Source organism: Mauremys mutica, chromosome 9 (assembly GCF_020497125.1).
Source record: "Mauremys mutica isolate MM-2020 ecotype Southern chromosome 9, ASM2049712v1, whole genome shotgun sequence".
In the NCBI taxonomy this organism is placed as follows: domain Eukaryota; kingdom Metazoa; phylum Chordata; order Testudines; family Geoemydidae; genus Mauremys; species Mauremys mutica.
This window is the reverse complement of record NC_059080.1, coordinates 83,332,774-83,352,057: the sequence shown is the minus strand read 5'-3', so window position 1 is coordinate 83,352,057 and position 19,284 is coordinate 83,332,774. Positions and strand designations below refer to the sequence as shown.

Sequence of the window (19,284 nt, the reverse complement as noted above, 5' to 3'; positions counted from 1 at the left end):
CTTTAATTCTTACCTGATACGAACAGTTTTCCTGGTGTACCATCTCAGTGCATCATACAGAGAGCAGACACCAAAGCCAGGAATGTTTACAGAAGCTGCACAGTTAAAATTTACAGCATCTGAAGGAGAAAAGAACGCCCTTGTAAGGCGAGAAGCTTCCTGCAGATTAAAATGGATGCTGTTTCTGCTGTTTCAACCTGCGCAATGGCACTGCCTTTGCTAGTGAGGAGTGTAGCAGTGCTGTTCTCCTCAGGGAACTAGCAATGAGGTCTAACAACATGTAGCTGAGACTGTGATGGGGGAGGGGGTTCACTCATCACTAGCACAATCGGCCAATTATATTATAGACACAAAGAAAAGGATCAGTCTGAGGCTGGTGTGACCTTCTGGTGCTTTCTGAAGGCAGTTAACTGATGTGGAAACATTCTAGTCCTCATTAAAGGGGGAAAAAAAAAAGGGGGGGGAGACAAATCAATACTTCACTTGAATATTTCTGACCTTCGGCATCATTCTCCCTTCCGATAGCCATTCTTCGATTACTGCTTAGAAGTTTTAGTGATGCTTACAAACAGAGAGTCATAACTGTATTTCCGAAATATAAACAAGTGCCTTGGTAATTTAAAAACATGAATCTATTTCAATCAAACAACATTTCTTTCTTTGGACAAGACCATATACAGCTGAATAAACCAAACTCAGGTGTACATTCCATCCAAAAAAGAATCGAGGTATGTATGTCATCTTCCCAAAATAGATTTAAGATATTGAATCATTAAATAATAGGTAGGAATCCATTCCAGTTATTTTCTTTTCAATGTATCTGAGAAACATAAAATCTTTTCTTGAAAATATTTTGTCTTACATTTCCTGTGAATTATAATTATAGGATGATATGATGTTTAAAGAATTTACTTTCTATATTGTAATGTCCATTTTGAGCTGGAGCTTTGAGCACAGATATTATCCAATACAGGGAACAGTTAATGCCACACAGTTTGTTTCAAATGAAACAGACATCTGTGTTCTTTGCAACAGCCCCAAACAAAAAATAGGCTATTCTATAACTAAATTTCACTGATGAAAAGAAATCTCAAGATCAGACAAATACCCAGAGGAAACTATACACAGCCAGAGTTTGCCTGCACAGCATTTTTAGGAACAGCTATGACTTGGTATTTTAGATCTGAACTGGTTTTTTACTTTTGTAATACTCTGTCATCCAATCCTCAGATGTGAGATAATTAGGCCTGAAAATTCTTAGAGGCCGGACAAATATTCCAAAAACAGCAGTGATAATTATTTAAGACTAACTAAACAAACATTAATTTTTGTAAATCTTCTATTGCACTTTCAGAATAATATTTTGAGATTATACACTGGTTTTACAAATGGCAGTACAGGTCAGGCTGTAATTCTCAACATATAAAAGAAACTAAATACAAACTTTGTATTCCATTGATGAACAGTCTTATTATAGAAGACAAGAGCGAAAGAAGAAATAAAATACTATTTTACAATTTCTCAGAATTTGTGACCTGGGGCTGGGAGTTTTAGCAAGTAGCTCATAGAAAAACGTGAGATTTCAAAGTCACTTTCACCGCTGGGCTGCTCATCTTCAACTTAAAACCATGAAAAAATGTTAGGTGGTCCTGGCACATTAATCTGTAAAACACTCAGATTACACAAGAGCTAGGCGCAAGTGCTAGAACACCAGAGCATTTTTTCGCTCTTGTATTCAAGAAATGCTCCCTCCTAATACCCCTAACCATACAGAAAAGGGCATGCAGACATCCAACCATCAAGAGACGAGCACGTTCCTATGGTATATCACAGTGGTCATGCTTCCCCCCTGAATGCTGCTGAACTCCAGGAGGGATTGTGCCAATCAGAGACAAATCCCTTCCAGAGCTCAACATAGGGTGGTGCGTCTGTACCAATCCCAAGCCGGCCAGTGCCTGTCATGCACAATCTAGAGCTCAATGTTAATAGACATCTTCAAACTCTGTCAATCTTTGCATAGGAATACTAGATGTATCCAGTCCTGCAAAATGTCACCCCTGGGATTGCCCCTTCAATAGCGTAGCCAGTGGAGAAGACATGCTGACCTGAAGTCCCTCATGCTACCCTGGAGGAGACTGCTGCTTGATGTATTATAGACTAGGCTATTGGTAAAAAAATGGTAAAAAGTTAAAATGTACTGAGTAATATTCATTTTTGCACAATATCCTGTACGGTATGAAAATGTACAAAACTATCTCTGCAATAAAAACCAACTGTATGCTTCTCCTTCCTAAATCTATTATTTCTATAAATTTGAGAATGCCAGTTTCATTATTGAAAAGCTATCAGTGTAACCCTTCTATTTCATATTAGCACCGTTTCCTAGGCCTGTGGAGGCTGAGTTCACAAGTTCAAATGGCTATGGGAAAACAGGAATCTTGAGTTTTCCTCACAGCCCCTGAATCAAGTGCCAAAAATCTATCTCTGACTCAGGATTTCTCTCTCAAAAAATGGCCTTGCATGATGATCTCTCCACCCCCAATTTTCTCAGCTCTTCATCCTTGCAAGTACATTAAAAAAAGCAGGGGGGAATGTGGGTGGATGGATATTCACCAGAGTTTTCACACAAGTGGGATGGCAAAGAGCTGAAGGCAGAAAAATCCCATAAAGCCAATAGCTTTCTCAGTTTCTTCTTTCAGGGCTGTATCTCAGCAGAAAGGCTGATATGTAGTCGTCATCACCCCCACAACCATGTGAGGAATTCTTCATCTCTGCAGCACAGCTTCACAGGAAATAAGGGCTCAGTCAACAACTCTGGGTGTCTCAGTATCCATCCCACCAGGCTAGGAATGCTACATGGCTACAGTTTGTAAGGACTGTGGGACAGGAACAGCTCCAGGCTGCTCCCAGGGGAGAGGACCGAGCAGAAATAAGAACTACCTCACCTTGGAGAAGGAGGTTTCAACTACTCTGCTGCATACTGCAGAGGTGTTTGGATGGGGAGGGGGAAAAGAGCATCTTTTTCAAAAGATTTACAACTTTTACAAACAAACAATAACAAAAACCAAAACCAACAGGTTGGCCGGGGAGGAAGGCAAGGAAGTTTGGTTATTAGGAAGATGGAGAAAGAAGGCTACCCTTCAAGCCCTGAATACTTTATTCCTCTTTTTGGCTGAACTCCAAAATGGAAGACAGACAATTGATAATTATGACCAGACACGGGCTCCTCCAGGTGGTTGATGTTCACTCTGGTGGAGAAGTCCTTATCATCAGTGTATGTGTGGACTTAATGCTTAGCAAATCTCAACATAAATTACCTAAGATATTAATTACCACATATGGGATAATCATAATGAAACAATTTCCAAACTCCAGCTCTGGAAAGAGGGTGAAAAGATGGGACTCCTAACCAGGTACACAACAGGTAGTAGAGAGGGGATAAGCCCTCTTAAGGCAGGGAATAGTCTCTGGGGCTATGGAATCTTGGCAGTTTTTGATGAGTGAACATCACCTAAAGTGTTTTCGGTTTTTTTGGGCTGGATCAGACCAGTCATTCACAAACTGCCTTTTTTTTTTAAAGGATATAAAAACACTTAAATTTTAATTTTCCATTCTGAAGAAATGTAAAGGGATCTCTCAGCAAGACTTTTTTTCAGAAGCTTCCTTTACAGAGGGCAAAATGTTTGCCCCAAAAGACCAAAACAAACAAAAACCCCACAACCCAAAAAAACAAAAAACAAAACTCCTTGCTTAATGCTAAAAGCAGCTTCATGTGTTACATAATCTCATGATGACATTTATCATGTGTGTCATAAGAAAGACTCATTAAATTATCCCACTCTTCACACATTACTGGTTTATTTATAGTTGAAGTGACTCAGTGCCATTTCACACAAAGCAGATTTCTGACAAGTATAGCGTGAATCTTGTTGGACACAGCTTTGGCGCAGTGAGGTGCGAAGTATACAAAACCGCCCTGTTTAACAGTTTATTCCTTCTATAGGTATTTGTGCGTGGGGGCTGCTTTATGTTTAACTTTTAGTTTGCAGCACAGTATCCCTCCACCTCTTCCAAGAGACTATTCTTAACAGACCAACTGGTCTGGTTGGCACATAGGTTCCCAATTCTGCAATGAGCTGTGTGCGGACATATGCCTGTATCCATGCAGAATCCCATTAAAATATCAATGAATCTACACAGGCACAGGGGTCTGCCTGTATACAGCTCATTGCAGGATCAGGGGCATAATTACACCATAGTAACAGGCTCCACAGGAATTCCTTAGACCAAGCAAAGGTCTTTAAACTGAAAAAGAATAAAGGAAAGGGTATCTGTCTAGAGGTTAGTGTACTAGGCTATGAGCCAGGGAAACATCGGCACCTACTCTTTCTTCATCAGTTTGTGATTATCCACCCAGACAGCAAATCAGATAGGTAGGTAATAAATAAAGCTGTGGGTGCTTCAAGTGAATGAAAGTTATTTGGATGTCTCCCAAGTGGGTCACTACAAAATGTTCTTTTCTTTAGCAAGGGACACCAAGTAAACATTCCTATTTCTGCACCTACATGATGCCAATTAGAATGCCTAGGAACCTTTGACAGTCCACCAACGGAGGAAAGGGTCCTGAAAATAAACTACATCTCACTGCCCTAAGAACCTCTTTCTGAAAACAGCTTTTGATAACATGAAAGCATCCACGCTGCAGTGTTTTGAGAAAACATACAAGGATGACTATGCTGCTAGCCTAAACATTCCTTGCTGAGAAGAGATACATCTCTCTGGCCAGGAGAAAGCTACTGCATGAATAGGGAGAGATCTTAGCCTGGCAAAGCACTGACTTCTCCATCTCTTCTGACTACTGTTAAATAATAGAATATTTAATCCACCTTGCCCAGCTGGCCTTAGAGCAATGTTGCCCCAACAAATAAAAGGGAAAATGTTGCCTGAATTACAAAATGTTTTTCTGTAGTTGAAATAAAATATAAGGGTCTCATATATGTCTAGATAGTGCTACCTACTTACAGTGTCAGACACGGACTGAGGCTGATATGAAAAAGACATTTTATGAAGAAAAGCAGGAACAGTATACAACACTCCTGGGTCTTAATGAAAGAATAGGTCATAACCAATAAAATCTAGCTCTTATATATAAGGCTTTTCATCAGTAGTTCAAAGCACTTTACAAAAAGGTGGTTAGTGTCATTATCCCTATTCTACACATGGGAAAACCAGCAGGGAGCGGAAATGACTTTGCCAAGATCACCCAGCAGGCCAGAGGCAGAGCCAGGAATAGAACCCGGGGCCTCTTGAGTCCCCGTTTTGTGTTCTGTCCAACTAAGCAGACCTTCTTGGATAAACAGATCACTACTGAGTAGCAGTTAGTTCCCATTTCACGAAAGGAAGCTAGAAACAGAATTTTGGTTTACAAAGGGAACACAGGATCCAGGGGATAAATGTAAATCTTCAAAGAGAAATAAATAATCCTCATTCCAAAAAGCTAGTTACCAGGGTGGGAACATGTCAGTGTCCTGTATTCTCACCAAACAGACCCCAAGGTGAAAACCTGGGACTCTCAGCGAGCTAAGGAATAATCCTATAGGCAGCCTTCTCCACAAGATTATATGGGCTGTTAAAAAGAGAAGTTCCTAAAGCAACCACCTCCCTGGACTTGCATCACCATGAGAAACTCCATTGAAAGTCCACCTACAAATCGGATTTGGGGAACGGAGGAAAGTGTGTCACTGCTTAAAGAAGTCACAATCTGCTCAACTGTCCCCTTTATGAATCCAAGGCTTAACAGAGAGAGGAAAAAATCTTGAGATCTAGAGTTGATCTTTGACAGCAGTCGTGGGAATTGATGAACCAGTGCTGCACACTAAGCCTATTGTGAACAGTTTGGGATCACTAGACCAAAGCAAGCTCTGACATACTGAACTGTTTGGATAATTTTATGGATAAAGGCAAGAGGAAATCAGTTTGAGGGAATTTGCAGTTAAATATAAGAGGGGTGCCTCTGGGTCTATTGCATATTCTCTACTGAGGTGAAGTGATCAGAAGGGTTGCATGGGGAACTAAGGAGCATGAATCTGACAAAACACATCAAAATGTCTGGATGTTAAAATTATGTTATCTGTCCATCTACTGAAGGAGGAGCAGCACCTAGGTATTACCATTTGGTGTGTCCCCTGATTCAGGAAAGAAATTTTACTTAGCTGTTAGCTTCTAGTCCTGTGCACAGCACATCTCTCTATTCTTTTATTCCTAAAATGCATCTATTTCTTTAACTGCCATATGTTAAGAGTATTCTTTTAAAGAATGAAGTATTCTGTGCAGCAAGCCACCAGTTAAACTGAAAGAAGCCCTCCTGAATCAATGCCTATGTAAAGGACTAAACTGCTTGGCAGATAGTATTTTATATTTGCTCATACTTTGCTATCCAAAATTTGCCACGATTTGTGCTAAACTTGTCAGAAGACTGCTCTGTTTTAAGTTTACAGTGTGCTAGGTCATTGCTTCATTACTGAATCAGAGGGAAATGTGCTTCACCAAAATCGCTTCCTACACCACTTACAGTAAGTTTTTTAAGATCTTGCATCCAAAAGGTGACCTGGCCTGACCCAACTTCAGCTATATCTACATTTGCAGAGTTTTTGCGCTGTCAGTTTCACTGGTAATAGGGAACCGGTAAATGAAAAGCGCTGGTTTGGGTTCTCACTCACTTCCACAGGCATCAGATCGTGTTCACGTTTGCAGCACTTCTGTTGCCGATGAGAGCAGTGCACTGAAGGCAGCTATCCTACAGTGCAGCTCTCTCCATTTTGAGGATAAGTCTTGTGGGAAGGGGTGAGGGAGTGATTGTGGGGCATCCTGGGTCCCTGCACAAACTCCTCCCCCCAAACACTGATCAGCTCCAGTAGCTCAGCATTGCTCCAAGCAGGGGACAGTTTGCTCTGTGGAGCAGCCATTATCACCTGGCCAGATGATAAGGGAGGGATAGCTCAGTGGTTTGAGCATTGGCCTGCTAAACCCAGGGTTGCGAGTTCAGTCCTTGAGGGGACCACTTAGGGATCTGGGGCAAAAAAATTGGTCCTGCTAGTGAAGGCAGGGGGCTGGACCCTTCCAGTTCTAGGAGATTGGTATATCTCCAATTATTACCTTTACAGGAAGGGGAGTTTCAAAGTTTTGGGGGCTTTACAGGGGATGGGGCGGACGTCTGTTTACCTGGCTTCAGAGCAACAGAGCTGCTAGCCAGAGTGGTCACGTAGGCATTGTGAGATATTCTCTGGAAGCTAAAAGCTATGTAAACAGGAAGAATGTGTCTTCCCTTGCACATCACCGCAAAAGTATCACTGGTAAGAACTGAACGCCTCTCATGGAGGTGGTTTTCTGTTTGCGGTGAATCTTCCGAGCTTCACCACAAAAAGTCATTGGCAAGTGTAGATGCTCCCGTGGTTTTTGCACAAAAAAGGGACTTTTTCCGCTTTAAATGGCAAGTGTAGACATGCTCCTATCCTGTGAAATCTTATGGGATCACAACACAACGTGGCACACAGATTGCAAAACTCTTTCTGAGCTTAAATTCAATAAGGCTCTTGGAATGTTTTATAGTCCATACAGGCTGACCATTCCTCCCTGTCCCAGAATTCAGGTATGTCTAGGATTTGAAAACCTTCAGGACTTGCATTAAGCAGCTGAAAAGGGAGAGAAGGGAGATAACGTGGCAAAATTAACTTTTTCTCAAAAACAAGGAGTCCGGTGGCACCTTAAAGACTAACAGATTTATTTGGGCATAAGCTTTCATGGGTAAAAAAACCCCATTTCTTCATGCATCCGAAGAACTCCTCATTGTTTTGTGGATACAGACTAACATGGCGACCCCTCTGATATAACCCTTGCCACCACCCATGCAAAAAACTACACACCAAAAAAAACTTGTACAGTAAACCAACATACAGTATTATGCACCCTGTCAGACACTAGAGCTGCAGAGCACACTCAGCTCCCACTACCACAGAAGGGGAGTCAGGAAATGCAAAGTTGTAACTCACCTGGAAGCCATAACCTTACTTCTTCAGCATACGTAGTACCCCACCCCCCCTAATGTTAATGTACAATGCAGCTGAATTACAGTAGCTGCAAGTACTTAAATTGAATGTACAGATACTGTTTTAATTCTTAACCATAACATTGCACTAACACGGATTTTTTAAAGAAGTGAATTTCCTTTTGTATTTCTGGGATTTAGAAAGATGAATGACAAAGCAAGGTGCTAGTTTGTGTGTTATCTGCGCATTTATCAGCAACTTGGCTCCCTTAACTTAATTCTTGGCCAGAGCTGATCCGAGGTGTTCTTGCCCTAAATATAATGACAGTAACTCTCTTTTCTGCCCACAGACACTCTCACAATAAACTGTCATTAAATATTTTGATGCCTTATGTTGCTTTTTAGGGGGTGTTTGTCTTCATCACTTCTGTAATGTATTTTCAAGAAACTATGAAAAATACATGCGCAATTACTGAAATGTAATGGTAATTTGCTCATGATTTCCTTGGACTTATGTACTTAGCTGTAGTTTAGGTTAAGCTACACATTTTTCAGGGTTACTGCACCTGGCAAAAAAAAGAAGGAATGTTTTTTGAAAACTGAGCAATGCTAGCAATCTGTTATGGCAACATATTTGCTTGAAAACGAGAGTCTTTCCTCAAATTATTATAATATATAGAATACTTGAGATTAATTTCTTATTTAAACAGGATACTGCTGAGATGTTTTCCATAATTTTGAATATATCACTATTCTCTGTAATAAAATAATCCTTTAGAAGCTTAAAAATTCTTGGCACTTCAACAATTTCAACAAAGATTCTTAAAGTGCTTTATGAACTGTAAGCCTTAAAAAACCCTAGGAAACATAGTAGGACAGAAACTGAAATGTTTGCTTCATTGGTTTGTTTGGGAGGTCTGTCTACCATAAATTTTAGGTTAAAACTCTCTCACCAACGCTCTACCATGAGTGCAACTCCACCCTGTGGTAACAAGAGTGAGATTACTACAGCAGATGGGGAACCAGTTATTTTACCACCACTCCCTTCCCTCCCTGCCTTTTCTCATCATATTAAAGATGAAGTAGGCAGCTGTTCTCTCTTCCTTCCCCATACACCGAGGGTGGAGGAGGGACAGTAGCCCCCCAAACCTTGTCAGCCCTCTCATCCAACGAAAGTTTCAAGAGAGTTTTTTCCAACCACAAATAAAGATATGACAGGCAATTATGACAGTGAAAATATAGTGCAAGTGTACAAGATTAAAAAAAACAAAACAAAACAAAAAACCCACCCAAAACAAACAACCCCCATTCCCCACACACAATATAGGACAAAAGGTATATATAAGGATAGCAGGGATGGCCAACCTGTGGCTCCAGAGCCACATGTAGCTCTTCATAAGTTAATATGCAGCTCCTTGTACAGGCACCAACTCTGGGGTAGGACCTACAAGCGCCAACTTTCCAATGTGCCGGGGGTGCTCATTGCTCAACCCCTGGCTTTGCCACAGGCCCTGCCCCCACTCCAACCCTTCCCGATTCCTCCCCCTTCCCCTCAGCCTGCAGTGCCCTCGCTCCTCCCCCCACTTTCCCCCAGATCCTCCTGCACGCCACAAAACAGCTGATTGGGAGGTGCGGGGAGGGATGTGGGAGGTGCTGATGTACGGGGCTGCTGGTGGGTGGGAGTGTGCGGGGAGCTGATGAGTGGCTGCTGACGTATTACTGTGGCTCTTTGGCAATATACGTTGATAAATTCTGGCTCTTTCTCAGGCTCAGTTGGCCATCCTTGATGTAGAGAAAGAATGTATCCATCTAGTCACAGGGGAACAGATAATGCTGCAAGTCCATTTTGATCTAGGCTTGGTCTGCACTACAGAGTTAGATCGACATAAGGCAGCTTATGTTGACCTGTGTCAGGGTCTACACTAAGGCCTTGCTCCTGCTGATGTAAGTGCCCTATTACACTGATGTAACTCCACCTCCACGAGAGGTGTAGGGCTTAAGATGGTGTAGTTAGGGTGATGCAGTGTCCTTACATGGGCTGTTGGCTGTCTGCCGGAGCCCTGAAATTGACAAGACAGCCAGTGCCCCCTCTCCACTCCAAGTTGGGCTGCCACTCAGGCTCCCGGCTTGGGCTGCAGCCCGGGCTCCTCGCTGAGAGCCCTGCTGCCCGCGGGTGTGGATTTCCCCACCGGAGGCAAGGAGCCTCAGCAGCTTCTCCACTCCCAGCTGGGAGTTGGGAGGCGAGAAGCCCCAGGGGGCAATTGAGCTCCTGGGGGCGGAGAGCTACATGGAGCTGAGAGCCCTGGCTCTCAGCCCCCCACACTGCCCCTCTTCAATCAGTGGGAGAGCTCCTGGCAAGGACATGCCCCACTGACAGAAGGAGGGCAGTGTGGACATCAGACACTGCAGTAATTACTGTGATGGCTGTAAATCAACCAAACATAGGTTGACTTGAGACTGTAGTGTAGACATGCCCCTAGAAGCACTTACCTGTGGAATGTTAACATACTCTCAAAGGACTTTTTGCATGCAGCATGTTCCCTTATAAAACACTACTGCATGCATGGCGTTGCTTCTTAAGAGTATAGCATACTAGGGAGCAGATTTGGGATGGGAAGTTTGGCATAAAAAAAAAAGTGTGTATAAAATAGATGTTGACTCTTGATCACAAAAATGTTCATCCTTAAAAAGGAACATGCAATGGGGTGTTGCACCCCACACTTGCCCGGAAAGCGTTAATACAGACTGAGAAGGGGGCTAATTAACCTAACACTCCACAGCTGAGGTGAATCAGGTTGCTGAGTAATCCTGTGACAGAGTGAGAGTGTCCAGCTGAGGAGGAAGAGTTGAGCTGGGACTATAAAGACAGGAAATTGGAAGCAGAGGGGGGCTTACTGGGAAAATCTGTGGTCACCCTTGGGAGAAAGGGAGGTATGTTTGGGCTGGAAAACTCAGGGAGCCAAGAAAGTAGGACAGGGCTCAGGGAAAGACAGTCATGTTTAAGAGGGAACAGACCTTGACTGCTAGCTAGAGGGTTTGTGAGCTGGATCCCAGAGTACAGGCCAGGCCTGGGTTCCCCTGCCAGCCACTAAGGGAGCGGCACTACTAGGCAGCAAATGGGAAAACTGCCTAGGACTACTGGTGAGGAAAGATTTTGACACCCCAGAAGGGGAAACAATTTGGTGACCTGTCTGGAAAGCCAAGTCAGAGAGGGGCAGCAGCAAGTTGTGGAGAGAGAGGGGCCACGGACCCAGAGAGAGAGAGGCAGAAAATGGTATACAACCACGGGAAGGGGTGCTGACCTCAAGCTACTCCCCAGAACCTCCAGGAGGAGATGACATCCTAGTGGTGAGTGGACTACCCCGTCACAGAACAAAATACTTGATATGTTGCTACTATTTTATTTGTGACAATACACTTGTGCAGGGCTCTCTTACAGAAAGTAATGTCATGAAATTACTTTTGACATTTTCAACATGTCCCCTTATAAAACACCCATGCATCATAACAAACATTTGATTTCCATGTCCCTGATAAATATGGAGAATGGTGCAACAGTCTTTTCAGTTTCATATTACAGTACATTTATGCCTTGTACCTCAAAATGCTTTACAATGAAACATTAAAATGATTCTCCAAGTACTGTACATCTCCAGGGACTTAAACTGTGGCAGTTACTAACTCTTTCCTGAAATTATACATAGACTTAGCAATACTTGCTAATCTAACAGTGCAAACTTCTCCCCCTATTTCTGGTTCTACAATCCACAGGCAGCACCCTCCGTGGTTAGTTCTGAGACTGCAAAAAATGTACCTATTGTGCAGTTGCGTTATCTGAGCCAATCAGTAATTACTTACTCTAGTTCATCTGCCAGGTATTACAGAGGATAGTGAAATGGCAAGGGAAAACTATGGTTGAATTAGTTTGCAACTTTATTTCTTTGTATCCATAAGAAAAGAGTTCTTTGGATAGTTAACATATCAATCAGAAAAAAGGACATGGTAAACATAGGCATTTTCATGGATCTATATAGAAATTCAATGGTTTTTTTTTTTTTTGGCACTAATGATAACTAAATGGTGCAACCCTCCTGCTTTGCAGCACTATTTCTATTACATTTGGGAGATGATGAAATGTGTCATGGTTTCCATTTCCATCTAGTAAAAGGCAATTTCACCATTTCTGGTGCACTTGCACAAAGGGAGGAGAAGGGAAAAGATGGTTACTCACCGTAGTAACTGTTGTTCTTCGAGATGTGTTGCTCCTATGCATTCCAATGTAGGTGTGCGCGCCGCGCGTGCACGGCTTCTCCGGAACATTTTTACCCTAGCAACTCCGGCGGGCCGGCTGGCGCCCCCTGGAGTGGCGCCGCCATGGCGCTGGTTATATACCCCAGCCGGCCCGTCCACTCCTCAGTTCCTTCTTGCCGGCTACTCCGACAGTGGGGAAGGAGGGCGGGTCTGGAATGGATAGGAGCAACACATCTCGAAGAACAACAGTTACTACGGTGAGTAACCGTCTTTTCTTCTTCGAGTGATTGCTCCTATGTATTCCAATGTAGGTGATTCCCAAGCCTTACCTAGGCGGTGGGGTCGGAGTGAGACGTGGCAGAGTGCAAGACTGCGGAGCCAAAGGCTGCATCGTCTCGAGACTGTTGCACCAACGCGTAGTGGGAAGTGAAGGTGTGTACCGAAGACCAGGTGGCCGCCCTACAGATGTCCTGGATGGGGACATGGGCCAGGAAGGCGGCCGAAGAAGCATGCGCTCTGGTCGAATGAGCGGTGAGGCGGCATGGGGGGACGCGAGCCAGCTCGTAGCACATTCGTATACATGACGTCACCCAGGATGAAATCCGCTGCGAGGATACCGGTTCGCCTTTCATGCGATCAGCGATTGCCACAAACAGCTGGGTCGAACGCCGGAAGGGCTTCGTCCGGTCGATGTAGAAAGCGAGGGCCCTGCGGACGTCCAGGGTGTGGAGCTGCTGCTCACGAGGTGAGGCGTGCGGCTTCGGGAAGAAGACCGGGAGGAAGATCTCTTGGTTGAGGTGGAAGGCCGACACCACCTTGGGGAGGAATGCTGGGTGCGGTCGAAGCTGCACCTTATCTGCATGGAAGACGGTATACGGGGGCCCGGCCGTCAGGGCGCGGAGTTCCGAGACTCGTCTGGCGGATGTAATTGCCACGAGGAAGGCCGTCTTCCAGGTGAGATAAAGCAGAGAGCACGTGGCCAGGGGCTCGAAGGGCGGTCCCATCATCTGGGCCAGAACCAGGTTCAAATCCCAGGTCGGGGCAGGAGGACGTACCGGCGGGTACAGACGGTCTAGACCTTTAAGGAAGCGGGCAACCATCGGGTGAGAGAAGACAGACCGACCTCCGATGGCGGGCCGAAAGGCCGACAGAGCCGCCAGGTGCACCTTCAGGGAAGAGATCGCAAGACCTTGACCTTTCAGGTACCAGAGGTAGTCAAGGATGGTCGAGATAGGGACCAAGAATGGGTTAAGACCTCGCTGGTCGCACCAGAGCGCGAAGCGTTTCCACTTCGCGAGGTAGGTAGAGCGCGTCGAAGGCTTTCTACTTTCGAGCAGGACTTGTTGCACCGCCGACGAACAACCCCTCTCTGCATCGGTCAACCACTCAGGAACCAAGCTGTAAGATGCAGCGACTGCAGGTTCGGGTGACAAAGCCTGCCGAGGTTCTGAGTGATGAGGTCCGGCCATAACGGAAGGGGAATGGGATCCCGAACTGACAGCTCGAGCAGCAGGGTGTACCAGTGCTGTCTCGGACAGGCCGGAGCGACGAGTATTACGCGGGCCCTGTCCCTCCGAAGCTTGAGTAACACCCGGTGTACGAGCGGAAATGGGGGAAACGCGTAGAGGAGGGGACCTGTCCACGACAGGAGGAACGCATCCGAGAGGGAGCCCGGAGCTCGACCTTGGTACGAGCAGAATCTGGTGCACTTCCTGTTGACCCTGGAGGCGAATAGGTCTATCTGGGGAAAGCCCCACCTCTGGGAAGATTGTATAAGCCACATCCGGGCGAAGGGACCACTCGTGGGAGGCGAACGACCTGCTGAGATGGTCGGCCAACGTGTTCTGCACCCCCGGCAGAAAAAACGCTTCGAGGCGAATCGAGTGGGTCACGCAAAGGTCCCATAGGAGCATCGCTTCTCTGCAGAGCGGGGAGGATCGGGCTCCGCCCTGCTTGTTTACGTAAAACATTGCTGTAGTGTTGTCCGTGTATACCGCTACAGAGCGGTCCTGCAGGTGGGTCCGAAAGGCGAGACACGCCAAGCGGATCGCTCTCAACTCCCGGACGTTGATGTGGAGGGAGAGCTCCTGTGTCGACCAGAGACCCTGGGTGTGCAGGTCGCCTATGTGAGCACCCCAGCCGAGTGCTGAGGCGTCCGTGGTCAGGGTGACCGACGGGCGAGGAGGGCGGAACGGAACCCCTGCACAGACAACCTCTGGATCCAGCCACCAGGTGAGCGACTGGAGCGTGGGCTTCGTCACTGTAACCACCATGTCCATGCTGTCGCGGTGGGGGCGGTACACCGATGACAGCCACATCTGGAACGGGCGAAGCCGCAGCCTTGCGTTCGCGGTCACGAACGTGCACGCCGCCATGTGCCCCAGTAGGCGCAGGCAAGATCGCACCGTCGTTGAAGGGAAGGCCTGCAGGGCCCGTATGAGCGAGACCATCGTCTCGTGCCGAAGTCGAGGGAGGCAGGCCCTGGCTAAATTGGAGTCGAGCACCGCTCCTATGAACTCCACTCTTTGTGCTGGAGTTAGGCTGGACTTCTCGGTATTGATAAGCAGGCCTAGAGAGCGGAACAGATGCAGAATCTCGGTCACCTGAGCCGCTACCAGCTCTTGGGAGCGACCGCGAATCAGCCAGTTGTCGAGATACGGGTACACATGTATCCGATGACGGCGGAGGGCTGCGGCCACGACTGCCATACACTTGGTGAACACCCTCGGTGCGGTGGAGAGGCCGAAGGGCAGAACCGCAAACTGGTAGTGAGCTTCGTTGACTACGAAGCGCAGGAAGCGTCTGTGGGGGGGGGGGGGGTAAATTGCTACATGAAAGTATGCATCCTTCATGTCGAGGGCGGCAAACCAGTCTCCCGGATCCAAGGAAGGGATGATGGTCCCCAGGGTCACCATACGAAACTTGAGTTTGCAGAGGTACTTGTTCAGCTCCCGGAGGTCCAAGATGGGACGAAGACCTCCTTTCGCCTTGGGGATGAGAAAGTATCTGGAATAGAATCCCCTGCCCCGCCTGCTGCGAGGCACCTCCTCTATAGCACCCACGCTCAACAGAGTCTGGACCTCTTGTAAGAGGACTTGCTCGTGAGAGGGGTCTCTGAAGAGGGACGGGGAAGGTGGGTGGGAGGGAGGGGGCGAAATAAACTGCAGGCTGTAGCCGTGCTGGACGGTGTTGAGGACCCAGCTGTCCGATGTTATAGAACACCACGCCTGGAGGAAGCGGGAAAGGCGACTTGAAAACAATAGGGATGGATTCGGGGGGGAGAGTGGTGGGCCGTCCTCGGGCGTCCCATCAAAAGGCCGGTTTTGGGCCTTGAGAAGCCTTGGAGGAGCTCTAGGCCTGGTTACGCCGACCCCCCGATGGTCTACGGCGGAAGGGGGCCGCTCGGCGATTATTAAATGGCCGAGATCTGGCCTGTGGGAAGGGTCGGTAGGGCTGTTGCCGGAACGATCGTCTCTGGGTGGCCGGCGTGTGCATGCCCAAAGTACGAATAGCAACCCTCCCATCCTTCAGGGTCTGAATTCTTGTGTCTGTCTTTTCTGAAAAAAGACCCTGTGTCTCAAAGGGGAGGTCCTGGAGGGTGTATTGTACCTCCGGCGGCAAGGTGGAGGATTGCAGCCAGGCAATGCGCCGCATGGTTATTCCGGACGCCATAGTTCTGGCTCCTGAATCAGCGGAGTCCAAGGCTGCCCGAATTAGGGTCCTGGAGGCCGTCCTGCCCTCGTCCAGGAGCGCCGAGAATTCCCGGCGGGAGTCTTGCGGCGTCAGCTCCGAAAATTTTCCTAGGCACCCTAAGATGTTGAAAGTGTACCGGGACAGGAGCGCCATCTGGTTTGCTATGCGGAGCTGAAGGCCACCCGCCGAATAGATTTTTCGCCCCAACAGGTCCATGCGCCGCGACTCCTTTGATTTTGGTGCAGCGGCCGGCTGGCCATGCCTCTCCCGGTCATTTACCGACTGGACTACTAGAGAGTCCGGGGAGGGGTGCACATAGAAGTACTCGTACCCCTTGGGCGGGACAGAGTATTTTCTTTCTACCCCTCGCGCCGTGGGGGGGACTGAGGAGGGCGACTGCCAGATTGTCGTATTGTTCCGCTGAATAGTGCGGATAAAGGGTAACGCTACTCGCACTGGGGCGTCCGAACCCACAACGTCCGTTATAGGGTCATCGTCCTCCGTGACCTCCTCAACGGGCAGGTTCATGGCCTTTGCCACATGGCGGAGAAGGTCCTGATGCGCCTTGAGGTCAATAGGCGGGGGTTCAAATGTTGATGCCCCCGCCACCGCCTCGTCAGGAGAGGAAGACGAGGAGCGGCCCGGCAGCACCTCCTCAGAAGTCTGGTCCGCTCCTGGGCGGTCAGGAGCCACGGACTCCGGCCCCGGTGCCGGGCCTGGTGGCGAGCCAGCCGGTTCCTGTGGAGACGGGGGGGGGGCTTGCTAACCGTCGCCTCCGGCGCTGAGCGGCCTGTAGGCGCCTGCCTCAGCTGCAGGGGAGGCCCTTGCTCGTGTTGGGCCCAGGGAACCCAATATCCCCAGTGTTGGGGTCCAAGGTCCCGTCCTTGGGACGCTGCCCTGAAGTCCACTGCGCTGCCCTCAGGGGAAGCGATGGAGGGTTCATGCGAGGGCCAGGGAGGAGCCGAGGCGGTTCCCGAATGCCCAACCGAAACGTGCGTCAGGTGTCTAGCAGGCGTTGAAGGTTGGCGGCGGTCATCACGTGACCTAAGCGGAGAGCGGGACCTGCGTGCGGCGCGGCGCCGGGAGCTCGACCGGCGGCGCCGGGAGCTCGACCGGCGGCGCCGGGAGCTCGACCTCGACGGCGATTGGCGGTGTCGGGAGCGGCTCCGGGAGCCTCGGTGCCGAAAGCGGTCGCTGGAGCCGGACCTCTTGCGGTGCCGGTGACTCGGTGACTGGGATCGTTGCCGGGAGTACGACCGGCGCCGCGAATGCAAGCGGTGCCGGGACTGCGACCGTTGCCGAGACGGGGAGCGGTGCCGCGATGTTGAACGACCTCTGGATCGGGACCGCCTCCGAGAGTGGGACCGGGATCGAGACCGAATCCTGGAGCGTCCGTCTCGCTTGTCAGGGGAAGGAGGCCGCATCATCATCGGCTTGCCCACTGACTTGAGTGCCCGCACTGGCGGTGCCGGGGGCCGGGGGCTTGGAGCCTCCGCGAGCTCGATTAGCTCCCTCGCCGTCGCAAACGCCTCCGGCGTGGACGGGATCCGCAGCTCTACCTCGGCGGGTACCGGGGAGCTGGGTGGTGCCGGACTCGACGGCCGTTGCGGCGCCGGAGTCGACGGCGCTGTGTACTGTCTGTGCACTGCCTCAGCCTGTACCGCTTGTGTCGGAGGCGGCTGGGCTAGCGGTCTCTGCGGATGTTTGGAAGAGGCCGCCTTCGGCACCTTATGCTTCCTTCCTGGGGAGAGGGAGCGGTGCCGGGACTTCGGTGCCGGGTGCCGAGGAGGCTCGGCCCCGGAGCGGCTCGGTGCTGCCGGTGCGCTGCCCGCCGAGGAGGGCTTCGGCGCCGATGGAGTTGGCGCCGGAGGCTGGAGCGAAGCCTCCATTAGCAACTGTTTAAGGCGTGAGTCCCGCTCCTTTCTCGTCCGGGGCTTGAAGGCCACGCAGATTGGGCACTTATCTGTTCTGTGCGCCTCCCCAAGGCAGCGAAGGCACGAGTCGTGCGGGTCACTCACTGGCATGTGCCGCTGGCAAGCCGCGCAGGGCTTGAATCCCGGTGCCCCGGGCATAAGCCCGCACCGGGTGCGGAAGAAGAGGGCTAACCCCTCTAATTCCCTATTTACACTACTATACCTATCTAACTATAACTATACAACTATCAAACTAACTAACGACTATATACAGTAAGAGATGGAGAAACGCTAGGGCTGTGGAGGTAAGGGAGCACTCCACTGTTCCAACTGGCCGTCACGGGCGGTAAGAAGGAACTGAGGAGCGGACGGGCCGGCTGGGGTATATAACCAGCGCCATGGCGGCGCCACTCCAGGGGGCGCCAGCCGGCCCGCCGGAGTTGCTAGGGTAAAAATGTTCCGGAGAAGCCGTGCACGCGCGGCGCGCACACCTACATTGGAATGCATAGGAGCAATCACTCGAAGAAGAATCTGAAGTTCTATGAAAGCAGGTGTGTTTGTGGATTAGCTGATATATACCACAATTCATTCAGTCATAGCCTATTATTCTACATCATTTCAACTCAACCAGAATTAAACCTCCTCCATCAGCTTCTCCCTGCAGAGCTAATACAAAAAGGTATCAAGTGTAAATTAAAACCAAACAGCATTTATGATTCGCTGATGGGCTGAGATTTACCGTTTTCAGAACGACTTCATACTAGCTGGGCCCATACTTATTGTATTTTCTTTAGCGGAAAGAGCCAAGTCCAAGAAGTTATAAGACCAAAGTATCAGATGCACAAGTCTGTACCAACCAGGTGGACTGACCATTCATAACTACTAGCACAGTAGCTCTGACGCATTAAACTTTGGGAGAAACTACAGAAACCAGTGGAAAATTTTGGTTAAAGTAATAGATTTTCTCCCTCAGGATCCCACAACACACACTGTGCAGCTTCCTTTTCCCTAGCAGAGCCTTCTTGAGGAGCTCTGCGGAGGAAGTTAAGAAAACCCTATGACTTTTGATTTTAAGACTGCACAAGATGAATATATCAAAGATAGTGAGGCACTCATACTATTGTTATGGAGGCCATATAGTTGCCTATCTCCACAACAGTAAATTAGTCCCATGCAATGAAAGCAGCAACTTTTCCACCTCCTACAATAATTCCAATTAAGTTTCATAGCAGAAAAGTTATTTCTAAATCCACAACTGGATGTGTAGAAACACATTGACCAGGGGAAAAAACCTCTCAGAAGGCCCATTTACAACCCTCCACTTACACTGAATGAAAACACACACCATTCTGCCAGGTGTTAAGGTAATAAACCCATCTTTAG

General features: G+C 48.4%; 1 protein-coding gene across 4 annotated transcripts in view; it reads right to left on the bottom strand.

Moving 5' to 3' along the window:
* Positions 1 to 19,284, bottom strand: part of LOC123377422 (schwannomin-interacting protein 1) — a 121,678-nt gene that overhangs the window by 56,339 nt on the left and 46,055 nt on the right. Inside the window, exon 2 of one of the 4 annotated variants that reach the window (XM_045030328.1) lies at positions 14 to 119. The exons of the other annotated variants lie outside the window; for them this stretch is intronic. Within the exon in view, the coding sequence (XP_044886263.1) occupies positions 14 to 43 (30 nt within the window). The 5' untranslated portion in view covers positions 44 to 119. The remainder of the gene's footprint in view (positions 1 to 13; positions 120 to 19,284) is intronic. 4 annotated transcript variants of the gene reach the window in all.